The sequence below is a fragment of the Myxine glutinosa genome, chromosome 14 (genome assembly GCF_964187855.1).
Source record: "Myxine glutinosa chromosome 14, kmMyxGlut1.1, whole genome shotgun sequence".
Taxonomy (NCBI): Eukaryota; Metazoa; Chordata; class Myxini; order Myxiniformes; family Myxinidae; genus Myxine; species Myxine glutinosa.
The window spans coordinates 22,939,182-22,967,021 of NC_136274.1; the positions used below are offsets into that span (position 1 = coordinate 22,939,182).

At 42.6% G+C, this 27,840-nt stretch overlaps 1 protein-coding gene across 2 annotated transcripts in view; it reads right to left on the reverse strand.

The window, feature by feature from the left end:
* POF1B (POF1B actin binding protein) overlaps window positions 1–27,840 on the reverse strand; it is a 70,452-nt gene that overhangs the window by 28,855 nt on the left and 13,757 nt on the right. For both annotated transcript variants that reach the window (XM_078768550.1, XM_078768549.1), the window contains exons 5-9: window positions 14,937–15,028; window positions 8,089–8,158; window positions 3,847–4,130; window positions 2,798–2,825; window positions 2,513–2,593 (exon numbers count right to left, since the gene is read on the reverse strand). In XM_078768550.1, the coding sequence (XP_078624676.1) occupies window positions 2,513–2,593; window positions 2,798–2,825; window positions 3,847–4,130; window positions 8,089–8,158; window positions 14,937–15,028 (555 nt within the window). The remainder of the gene's footprint in view (window positions 1–2,512; window positions 2,594–2,797; window positions 2,826–3,846; window positions 4,131–8,088; window positions 8,159–14,936; window positions 15,029–27,840) is intronic.

Sequence of the window (27,840 nt, forward strand, 5' to 3'; positions counted from 1 at the left end):
GTGATTGTTGAACACTTTATTGGTGCACCGGATGGTGCTGACTGTACATGATGGGGTGGTGCTTTTGGTGCTTGGAAGGGGTGCTCTGCACATTATTAAAGGCCGTAAGGCCACAGGGCACTCGTGGGTTGGTGTATCGATGCTGGCATGCGTGCTCTCTCTATGCATAACATCTGCATGTGTTCCTCCAAAAACAGGTCCTGGATCGTAGTGTAAATATCAGCGTAGTCTTGTGTAAATAATGCTCCCTACCGGCTGTATGTTTAGTTTGAGGATTCTTTCCGCGATTCGGTTATCCTGTGGGTGCGTTTCTGTGAGGAGAAGGGTGCAACGTCGCAGGGGGACATATTTACTCATTTGTGAACATCTGTAAAACTGTCGCACTCAGGGTAGAGTTAATAGTAGAGGGAACTACATCTGAGTGCCACACTAACGTAGGTAAAGATTTATCGGGTCGGGACGCCCCGAGGGTAGAGAAGGGTGCAATGTTGCGGATATGGGATTTGGCCTCCATCCATATCCGCTTGTAAATATTCCCCTATTTCCCCAATACTCCCCAACTATCCCCAATCCCCCATTCCCTAGTCCCATTGTCTGTAAACAACACTCTGTAGAACCGACCTTCCCCTTTTTCCCCCATTAAATGTCGTGCCCAGGTTCACCGCATCTCACGTAGACAACTATAGGACATCTTGCTAGTTATTCTTAGTCTATGTCAGTTAAGGACTCGTTTCCATTAATTCTGACTCTTCGTTGCACCAGAATGTGATTGTATGGCACCAGTAGTGAGTTTAGGACCTCCCCATACCTCCTCCCATCTTCCTCATGAAACTACAACAACAACAACAACTACAACAACAGCGCGCGGGGAGTGTGCGTCCTCACTCCGGCTTGGTTAGCCGCCATTGCCCATGTGCTCCGACGGGGTTACCACGAAGGGGCTGACTGTCAGCTCCTCATCAAGGGCAGAGCCCGGTAACCCCCCCCCCCCCCGCACCCAATAAGAAGCGGCGGGCCGATTCCATCTGGGGCGGAGCTAACGAGCCGAGGGCGTGTCACTCCCCGCTGGATATACGCAGCCACTTACCGGAGGTGACGTGAGATGCGCCCCCAGCTTGAAGAGAAACAGACGCCACCTCCAGCGCGACGATACCTCCCCGCATATCTGGACCGGACCGTGTGGATCCTGTCCCTGAGCCAAGGTGCACCTTGTGCTATCCATCGACTACCTGCCCTTCCTTGCCATCAATCCCTGTGTGAGTCAGTCTTGTCCTGTTTATCTGTGGTCTGTCGGGGCTACTATAAGACCGTGATTAAGTGCCCACCTTCCTATGTTGTACCTCTTGTCAGTGTAATCTAAACGTTCTGCATACAAATATTATAACCTCCTCCGGAGGTCTTGAGAACTGTACCCCTGGTGTCGTGTCATCTAACCCAGCCGTTGTGTCCTTTCCTTAATTGATTTAGCATAGCGCGATTTGGCCAACGTTCGAGTGGAATCGGGTAAACTGTGCAGACGCGGTCATACCAAACCGCTCGGTAAACTAACATCCAAAACCGCGTCTGTAACAGTATATATGAGAGCAGGAAAATTTAAAATAGCATTGTAGATGACAGCCAAAATGCTAATTTTTGCATTTTTTACGTGTATTCTATGGGGTCATAGTTCATATGCACAAAAAGGCGGGAAAAAGTGTTCGAAAAAATTGGCGCCAATATTTTTTTGATTCAGTGGTCATCGTAGATTAGATTCCAGTAGAAATTAGGAAATGAACATGAACGGCCCACGGGAGCCATTTTGGAGACATATGGCACTGCACTAGTTGGCCTGTTTAGTGTCGTCATCTGAACTGATGGCTCATGATGCCTAGAACCCACATATTAATCCTAAATGCTACATGGATTTGTCCATTGTCTACTGTCTAAGTATAATCACATTGAAGTATTACATTGTGGTTGGGTGCTGCTGATGCAGTGACCCTTGTAGGTTAGAGCAGGAATTTGGAATTTGTTCAGGCTACTGGTGATAGTTCATCCACTACACATTGATGAATCTAACTGCCTGTGAAACGCCATGATGACAGTTTATAGCTGGGTCGGGATTCACACCCAGGCTAGACAGCTTAGAGCCGAGTGTGCATACCATTGGGCTATGCTACCACCCGTGTGGTACCTATCGAGACCCTGAAACCAAGCTTACTCTCCAAGTGATGGGTGAAGGAGGTCCACATTATTTTATATTTTGCAGGATCTAATGCTCGTAGTGTATCTGCGACATATCTCAAACACATAGACATACAGACGAATACACAAGACATAACAACACTGTTAGACAAGAAAACACTGCCAGTGAGCATGGCTGAAGTGCCGTCACATCCTAGGACACACTCTGGGTACCAGCGACACCACAACAATGGCGTCGCCTTTTCACCGTGCTCATCGGGGAATTTCCTTGGAGGAATTTCGTCCTCCACATGAATACCAGAAATGCTTGCTTAATTTGGAATCGGACCTGGAGACAAAGTCGAAACTGCTGTCGAACGGCCTCCGATATGCCAGATGGAAGCCGCATCTCGTAGTTGTAACCTGCGCTCTGCAACGCACATCATGGGAAGAAAGGAGTGAAGATGTATGAAGGAAAATGCAAGAGAAAAGGAGGGTTTGGAAAGGAAAGTCATTCATCCAATGCTCTGAGGATGAAACACCACTAAAAGGGTAGATCATTGGGGTCAAATGCCACTGATTCAGGGTGAGAATCAAGAAAGAAAGTGAATATGAGAGACAATGTACTTCTTACCTGTTGCGATTGATTGGATGCATGGAACCTGATGGGGTTAGGGAGGGGGGATAATAAAACAATGTCATCACAGACTTATATTAAAGGAGGCAAAGGCACTGAAAGTCCAACATTTAAACCATGGAGGAGTCTTCTTGGAACACTAGCACAGGACATGTGTACTCGGTTCTTGAATGCTCTCCCAGAGGTGCAGGGCAACACATGTATTTTCTAGGTAGTAGGTTGTAGACAGCAACCGCCCAGGGTAGTACTACCGTCCTGACTTAGGAACGTTAAAGTGGTGCACGGAACCATCTTACACTCTCCGTGTCAGGATTGCTGGTCTTACTTTCTGTCTCACTAAAACTATAGCAACCTGCGGCTCACTTTAATCTCTCTTTCTCACAAACAAGCATCATACACTTTTCATCTCTTTTAATTAAGGCCTGACTGGCCTTGTGAGGGCTATACAGTCTATGCCTGGAGCCTCCAACATAAAAATATATATATATATATATATATATATATCAGTCACTATGCGACCTTCATATCATCAGTGGAGAACCGCCAGCAAGGTGTCCCATACAGCTGCTGCTGCACCTTGCTGGGAGCGATAAGCACCGCCTGCCACGCGGTAACGTTATCTCTGGTATCCACTCATCATATGGAGTCGACCTGGTTGCGGTTGGGAGTTACTAATAATGGTATCTGTAATCCGGTTCTCCAACCTCATGAGCGAACATCATGACGTCATCGCCATGCATGTCCGCATGTCCGCATTCATTGTCTAACATGTATATATATATATATATATATACCACAAGACCCAGGCAAACAAGCTCATCGTTGCCTTTCAGGCTGATGTTGCAATGGCCACCTGGGAGGGAATTTTTAGATAAAAGCCTGACAAAGCCCACCCTGTGGAAATTACAAAATACTGCTTGAACCTACAGAGAGAACTGCATCAGCAGCACAGCCACACTTCCAGGAATGATGTAACCAGCAGCCACAAGCTGCATATGATTAAAGGAGAGCACGAGGAAGAAGAAACTTCCACACCCAGTCCTCACCTTCCCCTCACGTCCCGAAGCTGCTGTGTGAGGTTCAAATACAGCTCTGAGGATTTGCTCTTGAGCTCAGATAGCTGGTCATTCAGGGGCTGCAGTTCTTCTGCCATAGCACGCTCCACTGCCCCAGGGCTTGGAGGTGTGGGCGTAACTGAGCTTGGCTGTGGTGATGGCTGTCGAGAAGGCGGTGGCAGTAAGGGTCGTTGTCCTTTGCTTATAGGGCTTGATTCAGTGACGCTGTCTGTCGTTGTGACTGAAATGTTGAGAGTTGGCACTCGAGTCTGAATCTGTCAAGGGGAAGGAAGGACGAGGCAGAAAGAAAGATTAATTGCCATGACAAAGTGACTGTTCAGTTGCATTTTTTAAAACTTATTTTGCGTTAAAAAATTATTTACATAATGCTTATAATACCAAAGCAACTTATCCAAAGTTATTGGATGATTCTTTTTCAGTGGTAGTTTGCGATACTGTTTTATGCAGATCTTTGCTTGTTTGTCTCGACTTGTTCCCAGCTCCTCCCTGCTGACTTCAGAGGATTCATCTTGGGAATATTACAGACAACAAACCCACGCCTCGAGCTAACTTTGCCAGAAAACACTCTTTTCCCATCAACGATACGTCTGCCAATTTGTTCAATGCCATGCTTTGCCTTCCAAGCCTTTTCATTTTAATACTCTTACAAATTACATGAAGACTCTTAGTTGTGCTGTTCTTGTGATTGACGATTGTCTCATGAGCACGGCGCACGGGCCACGAGATGGCTGAAATCCTCTCGCAAAATTATGACGTCACGCTCAACCAATGCTTCACAGCATTGGTTAAGTCGCTGGGGCCGTGCGCAACATCGCAAGCTTTTCACAGATTTACAGAGTGGGGTATACAAAATCTGGCTTAAATCTTAGGTCAAAGAGGTGAATCTGCAATTCCAATTGCAACTAATAGTAAATTTTGGAAATATTCTCTAATAAAAACTTGGGAAATATTCTCTAATAGCACCTTTTTAGAACGTCAAATTAACAAAGCAAAACAGAATTTATTGCTATTCAATTTTATTCAAAATTTATTTATTGCTATTATTGCAAAATTTATTGCTATTCAATTTTATTCAAAATTTATTTATTGCTATTATTGCAAAATTTATTGCTATTCAATTTTATTCAAAATTTATTTATTGCTATTATTGCAAAATTTATTGCTATTCAATTTTATTCCAAATTTATTTAATGCTATTATTGCAAAATTTATTGCTATTCAATTTTATTCAAAATTTATTTATTGCTATTATTGCAAAATTTATTGCTATTCAATTTTATTCAAAATTTATTTATTGCTATTATTGCAAAATTTATTGCTATTCAATTTTATTCCAAATTTATTTAATGCTATTATTGCAAAATTTATTGCTATTCAATTTTATTCAAAATTTATTTATTGCTATTATTGCAAAATTTATTGCTATTCAATTTTATTCCAAATTTATTTATTGCTATTATTGCAAAATTTATTGCTATTCAATTTTATTCAAAATTTATTTATTGCTATTATTGCAAAATTTCTTGCTATTCAATTTTATTCCAAATTTATTTATTGCTATTATTGCAAAATTTATTGCTGTTCAATTTGATTCAAAATTTATTTATCGCTATTATTGCAAAATTTATTGCTATTCAATTTGATTCAAAATTTATTTATTGCTATTATTGCAAAATTTATTGCTATTCAATTTTATTCCAAATTTATTTATTGCTATTATTGCAAAATTTATTGCAATTCAATTTTATTCAAAATTTATTTAATGCTATTATTGCAAAATTTATTGCTATTTAATTTTATTCAAAATGTATTTATTGCTATTATTGCAAAATTTATTGCTATTCAATTTTATTCCAAATTTATTTATTGCTATTATTGCAAAATTTATTGCTGTTCAATTTTATTCAAAATTTATTTATCGCTATTATTGCAAAATTTATTGCTATTCAATTTGATTCAAAATTTATTTATTGCTATTATTGCAAAATTTATTGCTATTCAATTTTATTCCAAATTTATTTATTGCTATTATTGCAAAATTTATTGCAATTCAATTTTATTCAAAATTTATTTAATGCTATTATTGCAAAATTTATTGCTATTCAATTTGATTCAAAATTTATTTATTGCTATTATTGCAAAATTTATTGCTATTCAATTTTATTCAAAATTTATTTATTGCTATTATTGCAAAATTTATTGCTATTCAATTTTATTCCAAATTTATTTATTGCTATTATTGCAAAATTTATTGCTATTCAATTTTATTCAAAATTTATTAAATGCTATTATTGCAAAATTTCTTGCTATTCAATTTTATTCAAAATTTATTTCTTGCTATTATTGCAAAATTTATTGCTATTTAATTTTATTCAAAATGTATTTATTGCTATTATTGCAAAATTTATTGCTATTCAATTTTATTCCAAATTTATTTATTGCTATTATTGCAAAATTTATTGCTGTTCAATTTTATTCAAAATTTATTTATCGCTATTATTGCAAAATTTATTGCTATTCAATTTGATTCAAAATTTATTTATTGCTATTATTGCAAAATTTATTGCTATTTAATTTTATTCAAAATTTATTTAATGCTATTATTGCAAAATTTATTGCTATTCAATATTATTCAAAATTTATTTATTGCTATTATTGCAAAATTCATTGCTATTCAATTTTATTCAAAATTTATTTATTGCTATTATTGCAAAATGTATTGCTAATTAATGTATTGTAAAATTCCTGCCGAAAATGCTGGCTGACCACTATCCGAGAGCTGCTAAGGACTGAAATCTGTCTCACTGTCCGTGTGCCACGCTTAATGTTGGCTTTACCTGACAAACTTACAGGTTATACGTATTAGTGACTTGAATTAAAGAATGCCAGGCCGGATACAATGTTCTATGGTCGTCATTCAAGCACTAGCTGAAACTGTCTCATTATACGCGGCGATGTCATTATCCGTGTTGCCATCTGGCGAGGAGCTGGGAAGACAGGCTTGCATATTATTGACCACAACTAGCAATTAATTAAATACATAAATGATGGTTTTTGGGAAATACTTTCAATTACAATATTATTTATTTAATTTTCCATGGGACCCTCCACAAATCTCCTGGACCAATCCCATGGACACCCTGGGGGTCCAAGGACCCCAGGTTAGGAACCACTCTTCCCTAAAGGAACGGTGCCTCACCTCTAAACCATCAATCCTGGGATCAAATCTCGACCCAACTATAAACTGGCAGCAATGTAATGTGTGCGCCGTCCCTCGGAAGGATGGATGTTAAACTTGGCATCCCATCCACCAGCATTAGTTGGTAGACATTAAAGATTCCACGGTGTCCTTCGCAAAGAGTAGGCGAACTATCACCAGCCCCTGGCCAAATTACAAATTCTTGCTCGAACCTACAGGGGCCACACAGCCGCACCCTCAGCCATTGATGCTACTCTCATCCTTCTGCTGCATATGAAAGAAGAATAAGAATAAGAATAAGAAGGCTTCGACACACAACTGTGGAATATGCATGATGACTGATGGACACAGGCAGGAAAGAATCTTCATGGTTGGAATCTCCCGCGATGAAGCTAACTCCGAGGGCCTTTCACTCACTCACCGCAGGCAGGTTGGTGGTCTTTCCGTCTTCTACCGACTCCTCTCTGGCCTTGCTCCCCCAGCTCTCTCTGGGCTCTGTCCCCCAAATATTCCTACAGGTCGCACAAGATCTGCCTGCAACCCTCTTATGGTTAAACTGCCAAAATCAAGACTTTCTGCTCACCTTCACTCCTTCATTCCTCTTTTCTCCCGCCTCTGGAACAAACTCCCTCACTCTCTTCAATCCCACTCCACCCTCCAGGTCTTTAAAACAGCTGTTCACAACCATCTCTTATCCTCCCCCATCCAAAACCTTGATCTTTTCTACCCCCGCTAATTTCGGTCCCCTTGTGTTTTATACCTCTCCCCCCCCCCCCCACCCCTCCTTCCCACGCCTCCTCCCCCCAAGCCCTCTCCCTCCCACACTTCTCCCTGCTCTCAAATGTTGTGGTTGTGTGCTTCCCCTTCTCTCCCCATCTTGTCTTCCGCTCCCTCTTTTTGCATATTTTGTTTGTCTGGTTGATTTGTTTGTGAAATAAATGTTAGCTCTTTCACGAGCCTCGATTCAGTATACAAAAAAAAAAAAAAAATGGTGAATGAATGGAGCACCTTACCGGGATGTCATGATGAACCTTCGTGTCGCCGAAACAATCCAGTGCCCCATGCCAATCTCGTTCTTCCTTGCTGTAGGTGGAAAAAGGAAAAACAAGTGAACAAATCATGAATAATCACCTGCTCTTCACCTTAAGTTTTTGCCTTTTGAATGCGGTCATTGCAATTAGAATGACTCAACAAAACAACTCCCCCACCCAAAAAATTGTTTTTAAAGGGAATACCTATCAATCAGGGAAGGGTCAGGGGTTAGGTGCAGACACACTGATGAATCACCTGCCTGTGAAACACCAGGATGGCAGTTTATACCTCGGTCAGGATTCAAACCCAGACTAGAGAGCTTAGGGATGGGTTTGCATACTTCTCGGTTATTCTGCCTCACTTTGTCATCTTATGTTAGATCTCATGATTGATCACAGGGGATATTTTTGAGGGAAGTGGGATAAAAAGAATGTTTGAAATCCAAAAGCATATAAGGCAAATACATCAGAAAGTACTTTGTAAGTGTAAATACTTCAGAAAGGTGGATGGAAGAAGAAAAAAAGAGTTTAAAAAAAAAAACCCAATGACTATTTCCCTGTGCTTTTTCTGGTCTTCATTAATGATCTTTCCGACTCTCTGGAAAATCCTCTCTATCTCTTTGCTGATGACCCCACTCTCTGCCGCTCCATTCCTCATCCCTCTGATCGGCAGTCTGCAGCCTCCTCAGTCTCTGCAGACCTGGACAAAATCACAGACTGGGCAAACAAATGGAACATGTCTTTCAATCCTGACAAATCTCACACTCTCACGATGTCTCTCTGAAAAGACCGACTGGACAACCTTCCCATCTACTTTCTCAACAATCCTCTTGAAGAAGTTCTGTCACTCAAGATTTTGGCTGCCATGATCTTTCCTGGGAAAACCACATTGCCAAGCTGGCCTCCAAAGCAAGTCGCCGACTGGGCATGCTGCACACCTGAGCTCCTCACCACATACAAAGCTTTCATCCGCAGCTCAATGGAGTACTGTTCCCCCCTCTGGGCCGGTGCTCCTGCCTCACACCTAGCTCGGCTTCACGCTGTTGAAACCAAAGCTTTCAGAATCATCGGAATCTCCCGCGATTGAGCTGATTCTGAGGGCCTTTCTCTCTCTCACCGCAGGCAGGTTGGTGGTCTTTCTGTCTTCTACCGATTCCTCTCCGGCCTTGCTCCCCCAGTTCTGTCTGTGCTCTGTCCCCCAAATACTCCTACAAGTCGCACAAGATCTGCCAGCCTCTGGTGAAACTGGTGAAACAGCTTCTGGTGAAACTCTTCTGGTGAAACTGCCAAAATCAAGACTCTCTGCTCACCTTCACTACTTCATTCCTCTTTTCTCCCGCCTCTGGAACAAACTCCCACACTCTCTTCAATCCCTCTCCTCCCTCCAGGTCTTTAAAACACCTGTTCACCACCATCTCTTATCTTCCCCCACAAAAAACCTTGATCCTTTCTACCCCCGTTAATACAAATCCAAATCCACCTCTTTCAATCTCCAATTTCATTCCTGAAATTCCGAGTCGTGTCCATTTGTTTTATACCATATATATACCCTTCCCTCCTCCGCCCCCCCCTACCCTCTCCCTTCCACAGATCTCCCGATGGCTCTGTTCTCTACTGTTGTTGTGCTTGTGTGCTCCCTCTCTCTCCCCCCCCCCCCCTCTTGTCTCCCACTCCCTTTATTATATGTTTTATGTGTCTGTTTATGTTTTTTGTGTTTTATGTGTTAGCTCTTACACGAGCCTGGACTTGTATATAACTATTAGTAGACAGGTGTATCCAAAAAAAACAAACTATTAGTAGACAGAAAACCTAATTTAACAGCAACATTAACATTGTAGTTTGTGGGCAATCTATTACAAGAATGCATATTTACCCTGCGCTCACGAAGCGAAAAGCAGGGTTAGGCATTCAGTTGCGTGCCTACGTGCGTGTCTGCATTTTAAAAATTCGGCAACCGTTGGTCCGAATTTAACGAAATTTTACCACAGGAGCGCCTCTGACTATATATATATTTTTTATTCATAATTATGATGTCATAGGTACGTGGTACGGACGCCATCTTGGAACAACGTTACACCTCTATATCTCCCAAACCCCTCAATCGAAAAAAATTGAAACATGGCTCATTGTCAAGTACTCCCATGGGGAATAAGATATGTTGATGATGATGTTATCGGTGCCTTCATTATGACGTCATAATTCGACAAGTACAACACTTTATTCGATCAGTATGATTTTTTTCTCTGCAATTCTTGGTCCGATTGACACGAAATTTTCACCATAGGAACGCCTCCTCCTGTGGAATATTTTAGTGATAATTATGACGTCATAGGTCATGTGGTACAGGCACCATCTTGGTAAAACCAAAAAACGTTGCACCTCTATATCTCCAAAACCGCTCTATGGAAAAAAATGAAACGTGGCTAATTGTAAAGAACTCCATATGGGGAATAGGTGTTGTTAACGATGACGTCATTGGTACCGTAATTATGACGTCATAATTCGACAGGGACAACGCTTGGTTTGATCAATTTGAGATTAATTGAGAGTGATCTATGCAATTATATTAGAGAATATAAATTTATGATGTCATCGCTCATGTGGTCTGGCCACCATATTGGATCAAAGAAAAAAAAAACGTTCAAAAACAGAAATGTTGGCTCGCACCAAGTTGACTGCACAGGGTAAGTATTCTATGATTACCATGTAGTTATGAAAGTTACTGAACTGGTTCATAGCAACGACCTCTTAGGTTAATCAGACCAGAGCGTAAAACGAGAGGACGCCTATGATCCTACAAGTAAGAGCCTATGATCCTACAAGTATGATCCTCCAACGTCTAAAGAGTACAATTGCAACACATTTCAAACTTATTCAGGGATTTGAATCCTTGTAGCTGGCTTTAAATTGATCCAATAATGCACTAGAACGGAACTTGGTAGAGCGCATACGCATACCTCTGCCAGACTGAACAGTTTACGTTTTATATCCATTGATAGGCCAGATCTGCATCCAGATCTGAACCCAATCTAATCAGCTTGTTCTTGTCACCTAACCAACTCGACCAGAAAGTTTTGTCATAATCCATCCACAGCGTTTTCAGATATTGTGCTACATATGTTTTTTTTGCCCTATCTCTCAATGGTGAAGAATCAATTAAAAGATTATCCAAATTCAGATCTTCACCAAAATCGGATTGGTTCATTCTTGTGACATTCTAAACCTGTCCACCAAGTTTCATCAGGCATGAACAGCCGGTTCATGAATGACTTGGGCAGAAAACGGCGAATGATAAATCATAAACCAATAATTCCACATTCCTGTGCCACCTCAGTTGAACATCAGGCTCCACCCTCTTCATGAGATGATCATAGCTCCACTCTCCCCCACCCCCGCCCAACCCCCACCTCCCTATTCCTTGCCAGGCAGAGCCTCATTGGTATCTGCTTCCCTCTGCTCGGCTCTTCTCTTCTCTCGTCACCCGGAGTACCCAGTGAATGTTTACAGGGAGGCCTGTACACACATTTTATGAACATAATCCCTTGCTATCTACCACAATGCACCATTGCACCACCTTCCATGTGGTACACATTCAAACAAAGAATCCTGAAGCTGATGTGTCCCTGCTTATTACATCAAGATCGGTTAACTACTCGCACACATAGACCATCCTACTCTATACAGTTCTATCTGTTCTACGGCAATCTCTAAACCGCCCCCTCCCCACACCCCGCCCCTCCCCTACCACAAACCTAACAATGAAAACCACGTCCTGGCTTGGTGAAGCAACAAAGCACAGATTGTGTCTCACAACAGCCTAAACTGCACAATCTGTGAGCAACAATGGTCGTCTGCTACCCAACACGTTGTCTCTGTCCTTCTGCACACCAAACCGGAGGTGCAATGCCGTCAGGAATAAAAATAAAAGCATCTAGAACTGCCCCCTTCATAACTGCTGGCAGTGATGACTGGTTTCCTACGCCTTCCCGCTTTAATACAACTCTGCTTTAATGCAACTCCGCTTTGATACAACCTCGCTTTGATACAACCTCGCTTTGATACAACCTCGCTTTGATACAACCCCAGTTTCATCTCCGACAATACACTGAAAAATCACATGGCTGGAGAAGATAAAATGTAGAGTTTCTTCTTCTTCACACAATAACAACTTCTACCTTCCAGATCGTACAACCAATCATGCTGAAGTTTTTGCTGCCAAACTATGTGACTTATCGCAAATTCCAAAATATATTTTTAGCATCCAGACATGTTGAACATATTTCTGAAGTTTCCACTCAATATGTTCAAAAATGACGGAGGAGATAGGTTTTAAAGGTTTATGCTTCAAAACATCATAGCCCCCAAACCATGTGATCATGCATACAAAGTTTGGGCTCAATCTGTTCAACTGTTTCGGAGAAAAGTTTTTTTTTTAGTGGTTTTAAAGGCTTTTATCTTAAAACAATATGGCGGCCGAACCACGTGACCCATGACATCATTATTATTATTATTTTTTCTCCATCAATTTATCCCTAGATGATATTCAAGAAATTCCATCCTGATCGGTGAAGTTTTGTACTTGTCAAATTATGATCTCATGCTGTTGCTATTATGAGCAACAGCATGACATTACTTATCTCCTCCAATGCTGGAGGCTTCCATGGGTATGCTCAGATCTATTAGAACCGGAGATTTACAGGCCACAAATAAAGGACAATAGAACCGTGCCACCGCACAAACATAACTCCCCACCTCCACCTTACTTCCCAATCCCCTCCCCTCCCACTTCTGTCATCAAGAGAGGTGACAACTAATTGGTCCGTCTGCGAAGCGAAGGGTAGGCTCTTCCAGGATGCATATACATACATATACGTATATATATATATATATATATATATATATATATATATATATATATATATATATATATATATATATATATATTACATATACATACATATATTTTTTATAAACAGGAATCAAATTCCTGCGAGGGGCTAAGTGTGAAAAAACAAAAACGCTGAAAAAATTACTAAACCTTGGCTTATTCCACACAGAAATCCTCAAATGGTCCGGAAAATATTATTCGCACCTTTTAGAAGTTGTTGGAAATAATTAGATTTCAAGCAGGTGATTCTCCTTTACTTTGGATGTGAACTCACCAACAGTGAGTTGCAGGTGCTTGCAATGTAAAAACCACTCGTTCAACCAGTTTAAATGGAGAAAAGGAGGCATTCCGCTGTTTTGTGTCAACGTGTGTACCGCAACGAGCATGGAGAAAAGAAAGAAAACCAGAGAATTGTCTGAGGAGGTCAGACACAAGATGTAGCCAACCATGGACAATCTCAAGGCTGCAAGTCCATCTCCAGAGACCTTGATGTTCCTGTGTCTACCGTACACAACGTTATCAGGAGGTTTAAGGCCCATGGCACTGTAGCCAACCTCCCTGGACGTGGCCGCAAGAGAAAACTTGATCCAAGATTGCAGCGAAGGATTGAATGGTGGAGAAAGCATCTCGATCAACTGCCAAACTGATTCAAGCTGACCTTCATGCACCCGGTACGACAGTTTCAATTCGCACCATCCGTCACCAACTCAATGAAAGGGGGTTCTATAAAGGACACCACTGCTGAGAGAGAGTGACACACAAGAAAGCCCAACTAGAGTTTGCCAAAACACACCTGAACAAGCCGAAATCCTTCTGGGAGAATGTCCTGTGGACAGATGAGACCAAATTAGAGCTTTTTGGTAAAGCACATCATCTCTATGTTTACAGAAAACAAAATGAAGCCTTCAAATAAAATAAAACCTTCCCTACAGTCAAAAATGGAGGAGGTCCAGTGATGTTTTGGGGTTGCTGTGCTGCTTCTGGCACTGGGTGCCTTGAATGTGTGCATGGCATCATGAAATCAGGAGATTTCCCAGGCATTTTGGCAACCCGGTGTCAGAGAGCTGGTCTGCGTCAAAGGTCATGGGTCTTACAGCAGGACAATGATCCCAAACACACTTCAAAAAGCACCCAGGAATGGATCAAGACGAAATGCTGGACTGTTCTGAAGTGGCCAGCAATGAGTCCAGATCTAAATCCCATTGAACACCTGTGGGGACATCTGAAAACAGCAGTTGGTAGAAGACACCCTTCAAATCTGGAAGAAATGGAGCAGTTTGCACAAAAAGAGTGGGCCAAACTGCCAGTAGAGAGGTCCAGTAAGATCATTCATGGCTAGAGGAAGCGCTTGACTGCAGTTATTTTGTCCAAAGGCTGTGATACCAAATAATAAATCTAGGGCATCAATAATTTTGTCAATGCCATTTCTTTTTATTTTCTGATTTAAAAGGATATATTAACATCTGAATCAAAAACAAAGGTTCTGTAATATGAACAATGAAATAAAGAATTGTGGAGACCAAATAGTTTTGTCAATTTCAATGTATTTTTAGAGAAGCTATTATTTTTTTAGATTTTAGTTATTTTTTCGAAGAGTTATTTGAAAAAAGTGCAAGGGTGTCAATATTTTTGGCCACGACTGTATATACAGTATATATATATATATATATATATATATATATATATATATATATATATATATATATATATATATATATATATATATATATATATATATATATATATATATACATACATACATATATATATATATATATATATATATATATATATATATATATATACACACATATATCGTTCGTTTTATTTAATTTACTAATTGTAATTTAAATTGCTGCTCAGTTATTCCTTATACCATTGTACACAGGAAAAAAAAAAAAAGAGAAGAGAGATTTCAAAAAAGCCAAACAACTGGCCCTACATGGGTCGGACAGTTCTCCCCAAAAGGCAGTTCTGGATGAGCAGCAGGTGTGTGAGAAGCATCTGCCTTTGCACCTCCATCTCTTTATCACTCTGTGGACAGGGGTGAGGGAAAAGGAAATGAGGTAAAATGGACTTCTTAATAGAGGACCACATCACAAACCATCCATCATGTGAATCACAGCATGAAGACTCAAAGCTTATATCAATAGTCTTAGACAGATGTTCAGGAATTGATGTCTTGATCAACAAGACAACATGGGTGATTCCAGAACGAGGATAACCGAATATATATCTTTATATATATATATATATATATATATATATATATATATATATATATATATATATATATATATATATCCCGGTGTGTACCCCGGTTTAGAATAGGTACACCGTATCCCTGCGCATCGTAAGAGGTGACTAAGGGTTGGCGTCAGGAAGGGCATCCGGCCATAAAAACATTGCCTCAAACAGGGAACCATGATTGTCATGGGGCCCGCAAGGCTAACCCCTGCTCTAGCGGGGAAAATGGCCTTAAAACGCTCATTCATTCATTCATATATATATACTAGCAGAAGTACCCGGCATTGCCGGGCGGGGGAGGAGGAGGGGAGGGGGAAGAGGAGGGGAGGGGAACGGGGGGGGAGGGGAAAGGGGGGGGAGGAGGAGGGGAGGGGGAAGAGGAGTGGAGGGGAATGGGGGGGGGAGGGGAAGGGGGGAGGGGAGGGTGTGGGGGTGCCCGGGGGAAGAAGGGCCCCTCCCCCCTCCCCTCCCCCTCCCCCTCCCCCCCCGTTCCCCTCCTCTCCTCCTCCCCCCTCCCCTCCCCCTTCCCCCCCTCCTCCCCCCCGTTCCCCTCCCCTTCTCTTCCCCCTCCCCTCCTCCTCCCCCTTAACACCAGGGGGGTTGACTCAGCCTGTCATCCCACCGAGGTCGGCAAATTGAGTACCAGTTCACTGGTAATTCCCTATGTGCCGCAAGAGGCGCCTAACAGGGTTGGCGGCACGAACCCGGAAGTCGGAACTCATTGTCGTCAAATAAATGTAGCATGTATGTTTCACTCTTTGTCACATGCCGTTGGTCCCATGTCAATCGGATGAAGTTGAAAAATTAACGTTACGAAGTTTCTCTGGGACGTACTGATTCCGAATAATGAAGTTGAAAAATCTACGTTCCGAAATACGCTAATTACGCTAACAGAAGCACTGGCGCTGCGAAGCGCTAGAGGGAGCACTGCGCTCCCTCCATTCGATTCCCTCCCTCTTCTGCTAGTGCTAATTATGCGTAATACGCTAATTTTAAAACCCGAAGTTTTTTTAAATTTAAGGTGTGCTGTAGTTGCTCTGAGACGTACTGATTCCGAATATGCCTTTGGTTTTTCTCTGCGATGAGTAGTTCTCGAGTTATAGGAGGACAAACAAACAAACATACTTTACTGCTTTATATATATGATATATATATATATATATGTACACCACATGACCAAAAGTATGTGGACACCTGCACATCGAACATCTCATTCCAAAATCATGGGCATTAATATGGAGTTGGTCCCCCCCTTTTGCTGCTATAACAGCCTTCACTCTTCTGGGAAGGCTTTCCACTAGATGTTAGAATATCGCTGTGGGGATTTGCTTCCATTCAGTCACAAGACCATTCGTGAGGGTGGGCACTGATGTTGGGCAATTAGGCCGAGTTCGCAGCCGGCGTTCCAATTCATCCCAAAGGTGTTCGATGGGGTTGAGGTCAGGGCTCTGTGCAGGCCAGTCAAGTTCTTCCACACAAATCTGGACAAACCATTTCTGTATGGATCTCGCTTTGTTTATGGGGCCATCGTCATGCTGAAACAGGAAAGGGCCTTCCCCAAACTGTTGCCGCAAAGTTGGAAGCACACAATCGTCTAGAATGTAATTGTATGCTGTGGCATTAAGATTTCCATTCACTGGAACTAAGGGACCTAGCCCGAACCATGGAAAACAGCCCCAAACCATGATTCCTCCTCCACCAAACTTTACAGTTGGCACTATGCATTCGGGCAGGTAGCGTTCTCCTGTCATCCGCCAAATCCAGATTCATCCGTCGGAATGCCAGATGGTGAAGCGTTATTCATCACTCCAGAGAACGTGTTTCCACTGCTCCAGAGTCCAATTGTGGCAAGCTTTACACCACTCCATCCGACGGTTAGCATTGTGCATGGTGATCTTAGGCTTGTGTGCGGCTGCTCGGACATGGAAACCCATTTAATGAAGCTCCAGATGAACATTTGTTGTGCTGACGTTGCTTCCAGAGGCATTTTGTAACTCGGTAGTGAGTGTTGCAACCGACGACAGACAATTTTTACGTCCTACGTGCTTCAGCATTCGGCAGTCCCGTTCTGTGAGCTTGTGTGGCCTACCACTACGCAGCTGAGCTGTTGTTGCTCCTAGACGTTTCCACTTCACCATAACAGCACTTACAGTTGACCGGGACAGCTCTAGCAGGGCAGAAATTTGATGAACTGCCTTGTTGGAAAGGTGGCATCTTATGACGGTGCCACGTTGAAAGTCACTGAGCTCTTCAGAATGGCCCATTCTACTGCCAATGTTTATCCATGGAGATTGCATGGCTGTGTGCTTGATTATATATACCTGTCAATAATGGGTGTGGCTGAAACAGCCGAATACACGATTTAGAAGGGGTGTCCTCATACGTTTGATCATGTAGTGTATATGTTACACATACACTTACACATGCTGTTCGTTAAATTGTTATTTGAGTTTATCTCCGATGCACTTGCACATGCACATACACACACATTTTGGGTCTGCCTAGCAGGCACGTAAGACATCGGCCATTATAAAGCTTGCAATGTTAATGTGAGAAATTTCTGAGGATGTCCTGAAGACTCAATAGCTCATTGGGTTGTCACTGCATAAGTGATGAGGTCCTCGGGTTCAAGTCCCGGGTTGAGTCAGAATTTTTTCAAACGAGCCCCACACAGGAATTTATTCCTGTTTGTTAAAAAAAAAAAAAAAAATATATATATATATATATATATATATATATATCTATATATATATGTATGTATGTATGTATGTATGTATGTATATACATATATACATATATATATATATATATATATATATATATATATTGTCACGTTCCCGGGGTACGGATTAGCCGAACGAGCTTTAACTCCAAGGCGTTCAATCCAATGGCAGACCTTTATACATGTGAGGATCATAGTGGAGGGGAGCGAGGCTTACCTTCACTGATCCCACTGGACGTCTTCGAACCTATGATAATCAACTCAACCAACACGGATTTAAAATGTACAAATAAAAATGTTTCATAAAAAGAAAGGCCAGCAAACAAGAAAATGCGCGATAAAGTATTCCTAAATGAGGGACCCTCGACACGGACTCGAATACAGACAAGGGGAAAAATAACTGAAAGTAACAAAATGTCATGTGCATGTACTTAGCTCTGGTCCCCTTGTTCATCCCGGAACGTCACAGGCCCTCCGTCCTTGCGCGGGGAAAAAACAGGCCTCCGTGCACAGTTCGCTCCTCTAACTGTTGAGCGTGAAGCGAGCAGGCCACGCTGGTCCACTCACCGTCTGCTCCACACAGCACCCAGACAACGCACCGACGTCTCTCCGGTTCACTTGGCACAGCCCTCAGCCGTCACAAAGCGATGGGCCACGCGCACCAGAGTTCACGAGCCGCAACTGCCCCTTCTCACGATCGTGGAAACCTCCAATGTCCCTAGCGCCAGAGCGCTATAAAATGTGACTGCACGGCACCAATGTCCCAACGCAACAACAAACAAACAACATGCATTTTAAGGCCATTTTCCCTGCGAGAGCGGGAGTTAGCCTTGCGGTCCCCATGACAATCTTCTCCATTTTGCCCTATTTTCTGCATCTCTCCTTGTTAACCCCCTTGCCCGCATTTCTTCTTCCACAATCTTTAGCCAAGTCTTTCTCGGTCTTCCCCGTCCTCTACTTCCTTCTACAATCATTTCCATCACTCTTCTCAACCAGTCACTTTCATCCTTCCTCAACACATGACCAAACCATCTCAACCTGTTCTTCTTCACAGCATCAATCACAGGCTCTATTCCCATCATCTTTCGCAATTCATCATTTGTGTTCCTCTCTCTCAACGATACTCCGCACATCCACCGAACCATTCGCATTTCCACCCTTTCCAGCCTTCGTTGCTGCTCTACGTTCATTACCCATGTCTCGCTCCCATAAATCATAACACTTCTCACACATGCAGCATACACCTTTCCCTTCAGCTTCAACGACACTCCCCTCCTCATCAGCATGCCACTCAGTTCCCGAAACTTCTTCCATGCACATCTCACTCCAGCAACCGTTGCCGAGTCTGATCCACCTTCTCCATTCAGCATGTCTCCGCGGTAGCAAAATGTTTTCACACCTTCCAGCTTCACGCCATCTCCAAGATCCAACTCAACATTTCCTCCATCTGCAGCTCCCTCTGTGCACACCTTGCATTTGAATGTAGCTGCCACACTGGTTAATGACCCTCTGAGACCACTACATTTTTGATGAACCCACTCAGCGCACATTGTACATTGAATGGAGCTCACTCCGACACCCTTCCTGCATACAGCACATGGCCACTTCCCAGTTCTTTCCACCTCACCACATGCTTTACCACTTCCATCAGCTTCGTCTTTCCGATATTCACCTTCAGACCTTTTGTCTCCATACATTCCTTCCACTTGTTCATCTTTTCCTTCGGTCCATCCATACTTTCCGCAATCAACACCAGATCATCTGCATACAACACCTCCCACGGTAAACCCTCCTTTACGTTCTGAGCCAGCACCTCCATCACAGCTACAAATAGTCGTGGACTTGGTACCGACCCCTGATGCACTCCCACCTTCACCTCAAACTCACCACTGTTCCCGTCCTTCGTCCTTACAGCTGTGCGCGCTCTATTGTACATTGCCATCACTACTCTGATCAACCATTCCTCCACTCCTAACTTCCTCAATGCCCATGTCAATACTTCGCGTGGAACCCGATCGAATGCTTTCTCCAGATCAACAAACCCAAGAAACAACTTCTTCCTCTTCTCCATGTACTTCTCCTGCAACTGCCTCACAATAAAGAGCGCGTCTGTCGTTCCTCTTCCTGGCCTAAATCCAAACTGCATTTCGTCGATCTTCACCTTCTTCCTTATCCTCCTCTCCAACACCCTTTCCAATACCTTCATTCCATGCTCCAATAACTTTATCGCAATAACTTTAATGTCCCAATGCAAGATAACCAATTAATCAACCGTTCGCTATGGAGGCCAGAACCCAAAGAGAAGAGAGACAAAATGTCGGGACACGACTGTTCGCTCTCAAAGCCAGGACCCAAAGAGAAGAGAGAGAGAATGTCGGAACACGACTGTTCACCACCAAAGCCAGGCCCCAAAGAGAAGAGGAAAATGTCGGAACACAATCTTTTGTCTTCAAGGCTCTGACGTCATCCGACGCCGCCCGTGCATGCTCCACCAATCCAATAGTTCCATCTTAGCAGTCCTTGCTCAAACTAATTCCGGACCAATCACTGCTCTTCGGGGCGTGGCCTTACAGACCTGCCTGCTTGATGTGGTGATGTAGCCTGGTTCCGGTATTGTTCAATGTCCCGGTTCCGGTAGCTTTATTTTATTTAGTGTTATTAATGCGCTTGCTTGAGTGTGTGTGTGTGTGTGTGTGTGTGTGTGTGTGTGTGTGTGTGTGTGTGTGTGTGTGTGTGTGTGTGTGTGTGCTCCATTGTCATAAGAAACAGAGGGGAAATAACAGAGGCAATTACATACAGGGGATTTACCATTAATCCCTAACTAATAAACATAACCTCACTCCTTGTCATGGGAACAAAGATACACTCTTACATGACAAACGGTCGAACTCTAACGAATCCCTACTTATGGTACATGGGGTTTCTTCTTCTTCTTCATGACATTCGGAGCATGGCAATCTGTACACTTCTACCTGGATTAAGGTATTGCATTGCCTACTCCCCACAAACGTAACAATATATATATATACATATATACACACACATACATACATATATATATATATATATATATATATATATATATATATATATATATATATATATATATATATATATATATTCTACATATATAAAAGAAAGTTTTGGTTTGTTTGTCTGCACGCGCTAATCCCCTGAACGGTGAAAGATAGGAGGAAACCTCTGAAACAAAAAATATCGGGACGGACCCTGGGAAGGTTATAGGCTAGGTGGCAAGGCTAGTCGAGGCCGCCTCGGCCGGGCTGGGCCCATTTCGCAATTAAAAGCTGAGCTGAATTATAGTAGTCAATCTTCTAGGGCCGCGAGTAAAAGCTGAATTATACTAGTAAATTCATTCAAAAAGAACCTGGGCAACGCCGGGTGCATTCGGCTAATGTATATACGTACAGTGTATATGTTTCAATCACAGTGTATATGTACAGTCACGTGAAAATGTAAGTACACCCCATGTAAAGTTTTGACTTTTTCAACATATTTCAACATACAGCTATTTGATCTTCATTTCAACAATATTGAAAGATAAAGGTGATGTATTATAACAAATGTCATGAAACATTTACATTTTGTAGTCCATTGTATAATTTAAATAAACATAAATGCAAATTTCACATGTGGAAAAAGTAAGTACACCCTTACATTTATCACTACTTCAAATACCTAAAATTAGAATCAGGTGCACCAGCTCAGGTGCAAATGATTAGAACATCGTTAGAGAGGATCTTGGAGGAACCTGTCAAATTTAAACCTCAGACATTTAGTTTGGCTTGCTCTTTGTTGTTGAAGTGTGCGACGTCACCATGCCTAGATCAAAAGAGCTCTCTGAGGCCTTCAGAAAGAAAATTATAGATGCCTACGAGTCTGGGAAGGGATTTAAAAAGATCTCCAAACAATTTGAAATCAATCATTCGACTGTCCGGAAGATCATCTACAAGTGGAGAAGATTCCAAACAACTGCCAACTTGTTCAGGCTAGGCCGCCCCAGCAAGTTCAGCCCAAGAGCAGACCGCAAGATGCTGAAAGAAGTCTCTAAGAACCCCAGAATGTCATCACGGGACCTACAGGTAGCTCTTGCCACTGTTGATGTCAAAGTGCACGAGTCCACCATCAGAAAGAGGCTGCACAAATTTGATCTACATGGGAGGTGTGCCAGGAGGAAACTTTGCTGTCCAGAAAGAACATCAGGGCAAGACTAAAGTTTGCCAATGAACACCTATGCAAAGACCAGCACTTCTGGAACAATGTGCTCTGGACAGATGAGTCAAAGGTCGAGCTATTTGGCCACAGTACCAGAAGACATGTTTGGCGAAAACCAAAGACAGCATTTGACTACATGAACCTGATACCAACTGTAAAGCATGGTGGTGGAAATATTATGGTTTGGGGCAGTTTTGCTGCATCCGGGCCTGGGCAGCTCACCATCATAGAATCCACTATGAATTCTTCATTGTACCAGAGGGTGCTTGAGGATAATGTGAGGCCATCTGTCGGAAAGTTGAAGCTCAACCGAAGGTGGACCTTGCAACATGACAATGACCCTAAACATACCAGTAAATCCACCAAGGAATGGCTGAAAAGAAAGAAATGGAGGGTTCTGGAATGGCCAAGTCAAAGACTGGATCTAAATCCCATCGAGATGTTGTGGGGGGATTGGAAACGAGCTGTGGATGCAAGAAACCCCTCAAACATCACACAGCTGAAAGAATTCTGCATGGAGGATTGGGCAAAAATTTCTCCCAGTCGATGTCAGAGACTGGTAGACAGTTATAAGAAACGCCTACTTGAGGTTGTTTCTGCCAAAGGGGGCAATACCACCTATTAGAGCCAAGGGTGTACTTACTTTTTCCAAATGCGAAATTTGCATTTACGTTTATTTAAATTATACAATGGACTACAAAATGTAAATGTTTCTTGATATTTGTTATATTATATCACCTTTATCTATCAATATTGTTGAAATGAAGATCAAATAGCTGTATGTTGAAATATGTTGAAAAACCTTACATGGGGTGTACTTACTTTTTCACGTGACTGTATATATATATATATATATATATATATATATATACATATATATATATATATATTACATACACAGTTGGACCCCGCTATTGGCGGAATCCGCATATTCACCGTTGATAAAATGCGACAGGTTTCTCTATCCGCGGAAAAATGTCCCGGAAATTCGCAGTTTTTAAAATTTGCCAAAAAAATTCCTATTCGCAGCCGTGTTCCACGAAATCGCAGTTTTTTTTTCTATTCGCGGCCGTGTTCCACGAAATCGCAGTTTTTTTTCTATTCGCGGCCGTGTTCCACGAAATCGCAGTTTTTTTCCTATTCGTGGCCGTGTTCCACGAAATCACAGTTTTTTTCCTGTTCGCAGCCATGTTCCACGAAATCACAGTTTTTTCCCCCTATTTGTGGCCATGTTCCACCAAATCACAGTTTATTTTTTCCTATTTGTGGCCGTGTTCCGCGAAATCGCAGTTTCTTTTCCTATTCGCGGCCGTGTTCCACGAAATCGCAGTTTTTTTCCCGATTCACGGTCGTGTTCCACGAAATCGCAGTTTTTTTCCGATTCACGGCCATGTTTCGCGAATTCGCGGTTTTTCAGGGGCGCAAAAAAAATTCAAAAGCCGCTAGCTTGCCACATTAATAAAACCCATCTTTCACCAGCCATGCATAAAGGACGTACGCAAAAAAACATCTTATACAAGCCACGAGCATGACGTGCTTATACAGTACAGTACCCTACATTCACTGCTGTGTGCTTTGCGTTTTCATGGCTTTCGCAGGCGCGAATTTGAGCTGCACGCACTATAAGTGAGCTTTGCGGGATATCCCACCAGATGTGCAAACAAGTCAACTCCGAGAATTATAGAATGCAAACGCTTCATTAAAGCGACTACAGTTTGCAATTTACGGTAAAGCATCATCAGAGATCTTACACAATGAAAACGCTTCGGGGGATGTTCCATCAGCGCTTCATTAAATCTATTCTTGAAATTAGCACATGGGCTCAATACGGCACCTGGTACCTGGTGTTGTCGTTTTTGTCCCCCGTCGCACCGCGGAGCGAAAGGGCGACTATGGTTTGCCCCTCCGTCCATGCGTGCGTCCGTCCGTCCGTCCGTGCGTGCGTGCGTGCATGCGTGCATGCGTAAGCGAAGGACCGAATTCTAATGTGGTGTGTGGGTGTATCTAGGCATAAGGAAGAACGCTATTGAAAATTGGGTCGCCACGTCAAAATCCAAGATGGCCACCGCCACCATACCACCATATACGGAAGGATGACAGGCTGGGTCAACCATGTGGTGTTAATTCAACAGAATGACATGGGCTCAAATGAAAGACCCAGAGATCTTAAGCCAGCCCAGCCTTATTGGCTTTGGTGTCGCCATCATATTCCAACAGCACATTATTATTATTATACACATTATTATACACATATTATTATGCACATATATATTATTATTATACAGCACAGCACATTATTTGCACAAAAAGGTGCAAAAACAGATCCCAGCAACTACAGACCAATCAGCCTTCTCCCAATTATCAGCAAAGTCATGGAATCCATCATTGCTTCAGATATGAAATCTTTCCTCTTCTCCAATGGCTTGATCTCTGATCATCAATTTGGTTTCAGACCTGGTCACTCTACTCTGGACATGCTGCTTCTGCTTTCTCAACAATGGATGGAGGTCCTCAATGCCAAACAGGAAATTAGAGCTGTCTCCCTTGACATATCACGTGCCTTCGATACGGTCTGGCACCCCGCCCTGCTCACCAAACTCTCCTCCTTTGGTATCCATGGAAATCTCCACGCATGGCTGGCGGACTTCCTCTCTAGTCGTAGTCAACGTGTGGCCCTGAATGGGTTTCTCTCATCTCCTCTTCCTGTTCAGGCTGGAGTTCACCAAGGCAGTGTTCTGGGCCCTGTGCTTTTTCTGGTCTTCATCAATGATCTCTCTGACTCTCTTGAAAATCCTCTCTATCTCTTTGCTGATGACTCTACTCTCTGTCACTCCATTCCTCATCCCTCAGATCGGCAGTCTGCAGCCTCCTCACTCTCTGCAGACCTGGACAAAATCACAGACTGGGCAAACAAGTGGAACATGTCTTTCAATCTTGACAAATCTCACACTCTTACTATGCCTCTCCGAAAAGACCGACTGGACAACCCTCCCATCCACTTTCTGAATAATCCTCTCCAAGAAGTTCTGTCACTCAAGCTTTTGGGTCTCAATATCTGCCATGATCTTTCCTGGGAAAACCACATTTCAAATCTGGCCTCCAAAGCCAGTCGCCGACTGGGCATCCTCCGTCGTGCGAAGCCCTTCCTTGGCACACCTGAGCTCCTCACCACATACAAGGCTTTCATCCGCAGCTCAATGGAATAATGCTCTCCCCTCTGGGCTGGTGCTCCTGCCTCACACCTAGCTCGTCTTCACGCTGTTGAAACCAAAGCATTCAGAATCATTGGAATTTCCCACGATGAAGCTAACTCCAAGGGCCTTTCACTCACTCACCGCAGGCAGGTTGGTGGTCTTTCTGTCATCTGCCAACTCCTCTCTGGCCTTGCCCCCCCAGCTCTCTCTGGGCTCTGTCCCCCAAATATTCCTACAGGTCGCACAAGATCAGCCTGCAACCCTCTTATGGTTAAACTGCCAAAATCAAGACTCTCTGCTCACCTTCACTCCTTCATTTCTCTTTTCTCCCACCTCTGGAACAAACTCCCTCACTCTCTTCAATCCCACTCCACCCTCCAGGTCTTTAAAACAGCTGTTCACCACCATCTCTTGTCTTCCCCCATCCAAAACCTCGATCTTTTCTACCCCCGCTAATTTCACCCAAAAGCCACTTTTTTGAAATACCAACTTCTGTCCTGGAAGTCCTTGGTGTGCTTGTGTTTTATACTTCTCCCACCCCCCCCCCCCCTTCCCACGCCTCCTCCCCCCAAGGCCTCTCCCTCCCACACATTTCCCTGCTCTCAAATGTTGTGTTTGTATGCTTCCCCTTCTCTCCCCATCTTGTCTTCCGCTCCCTCTTTTTATATATTTTGTTTGTCTGTTTGATTTGTTTGTGAAATAAATGTTAGCTCTTTCACGAGCCTCGATTCTGTATACAAAAAAAAAAAAAAAAAAAACTGATTAATTTTTGAATAGCACCCTATCTACAAATAGAAAACCAGATGTGGGATGAACCTTGTGAATAATCGCAGAAGCATGCAGCAAAATTATTGTTGGACTAATTACAACCACATTCCATGCCAATGCTTTCAGACAAAACAAAACAAACTGGAACGTCACGATGTAGAGAGCATACCTCCGCAAGGCTGAACAGTTTACGTTTTGTATCCCACTGATCGGCCAGATCTGGATCCAATATGAACCAGAATCTAATGAACTTGTTCTTATCACCTTAGCAACTCATCCATACATTTTTGTCATAATCTGTCCACAACCTCTTGAAATATCAAGCTACATATCGTTTTTGGCCCTATCACTTAATGGTGAATAATCACTTAAAAACATAAATAATTCTCATTTCCAGATCTGGATCCGGATCTTCACCAAAATCGAATAATTTCATCCTTGTCACGTACCCAACCTCTCCACCAAATTTGGTCTGAATCCGCCTGCAAGTTTTTGAGATATCTTGTTCACAGACAGACAAACAAACAGATGAAAAATCCCTCGTAGAGCGACACTTGGCAAAAGAGAACAAAGTAGAATGGCACTCATAGAGAATCCTTTTGACCTCAAAAATAATTAGTGGTTGAATTCTGTGAATTGATATGCAAATCGTCTTCAAAGTTTAAGTTAATAGGATTAAAATTGACAATTTTAGAAATCTGGCCTCTGTCAAATGGTCAAAAGGTGAAAAGGCTACCATCAATGCACATGTGGTGTTGCACTACCTGGGTAATGGGTGTGTTTAATAGTACCGCCTTCATATGTCTCAGGTGATCCCCCCAAAGTTTCAGGTAACAGGTGAGAGCAGGAATTTGTAATCTGGCCAGGGTTCCAGCAAGCCTCATTTTTATATACAAGATCGAGGCTCATGGAAAGGCGAAGTGACAGAGGGTAACAAAGTGGGGTCACAGTTGGACACAATAAGCAAAGGCTTGGGAACAACCAGGAAGAAATAGGAGAGAGAAGGGATGGGCGGAGGAAACACACAAACCTGCAAGTAAGAGAGTTGGGATAGGTGCAGTTAATGTGGGTAGACACCATCGTGAGTAGGCATACAATTGAGATGAGATGGTAGGGCACTGCTTGCTTGAAGCTTTGCACATCCTCAAGACCATGAGAGAAAAGAGGAAAACCATGGATGCTGGGTGGTAATTCTGGACTATGAGATTACTTACTGGAAGTCCTGGAGGAGTTGCGGAGGGTCGGAGGACCGAGAAGGCAGAGGGAGCCATAATCAGAGGAGATGCAGTCATAAACAGAGAGGCCACTGACCTATATCAATTAGGTGAGAACAGCAGGTCTTCTGCTTCAGTCTCAAGGTGGGATATGCCAAGAATGTTAAGAGAACAAGGCCTATACCTACATACTTGCGAAAGACAATACGGGATGTTGTCAACTGGAAAATGTTAAAAGACAGAAAACCTGGGTTAGCACATTCAAAGGATGACATTCCGAATGATCAACAACATGCCTGCAAAGCACCAAGATGGCAGTTTCCAGCGTTGCATTGATTGGTATGTCGAACCCAGCGGGGATAATTCAAAGTCCAGTCTGAGCTAACTCTGAGATATCTTGCTTGCACTAAATGTGTACTTGAAAAACAATGATGGAAATCCAGATTCCGGTTGCATGACAAACATTTA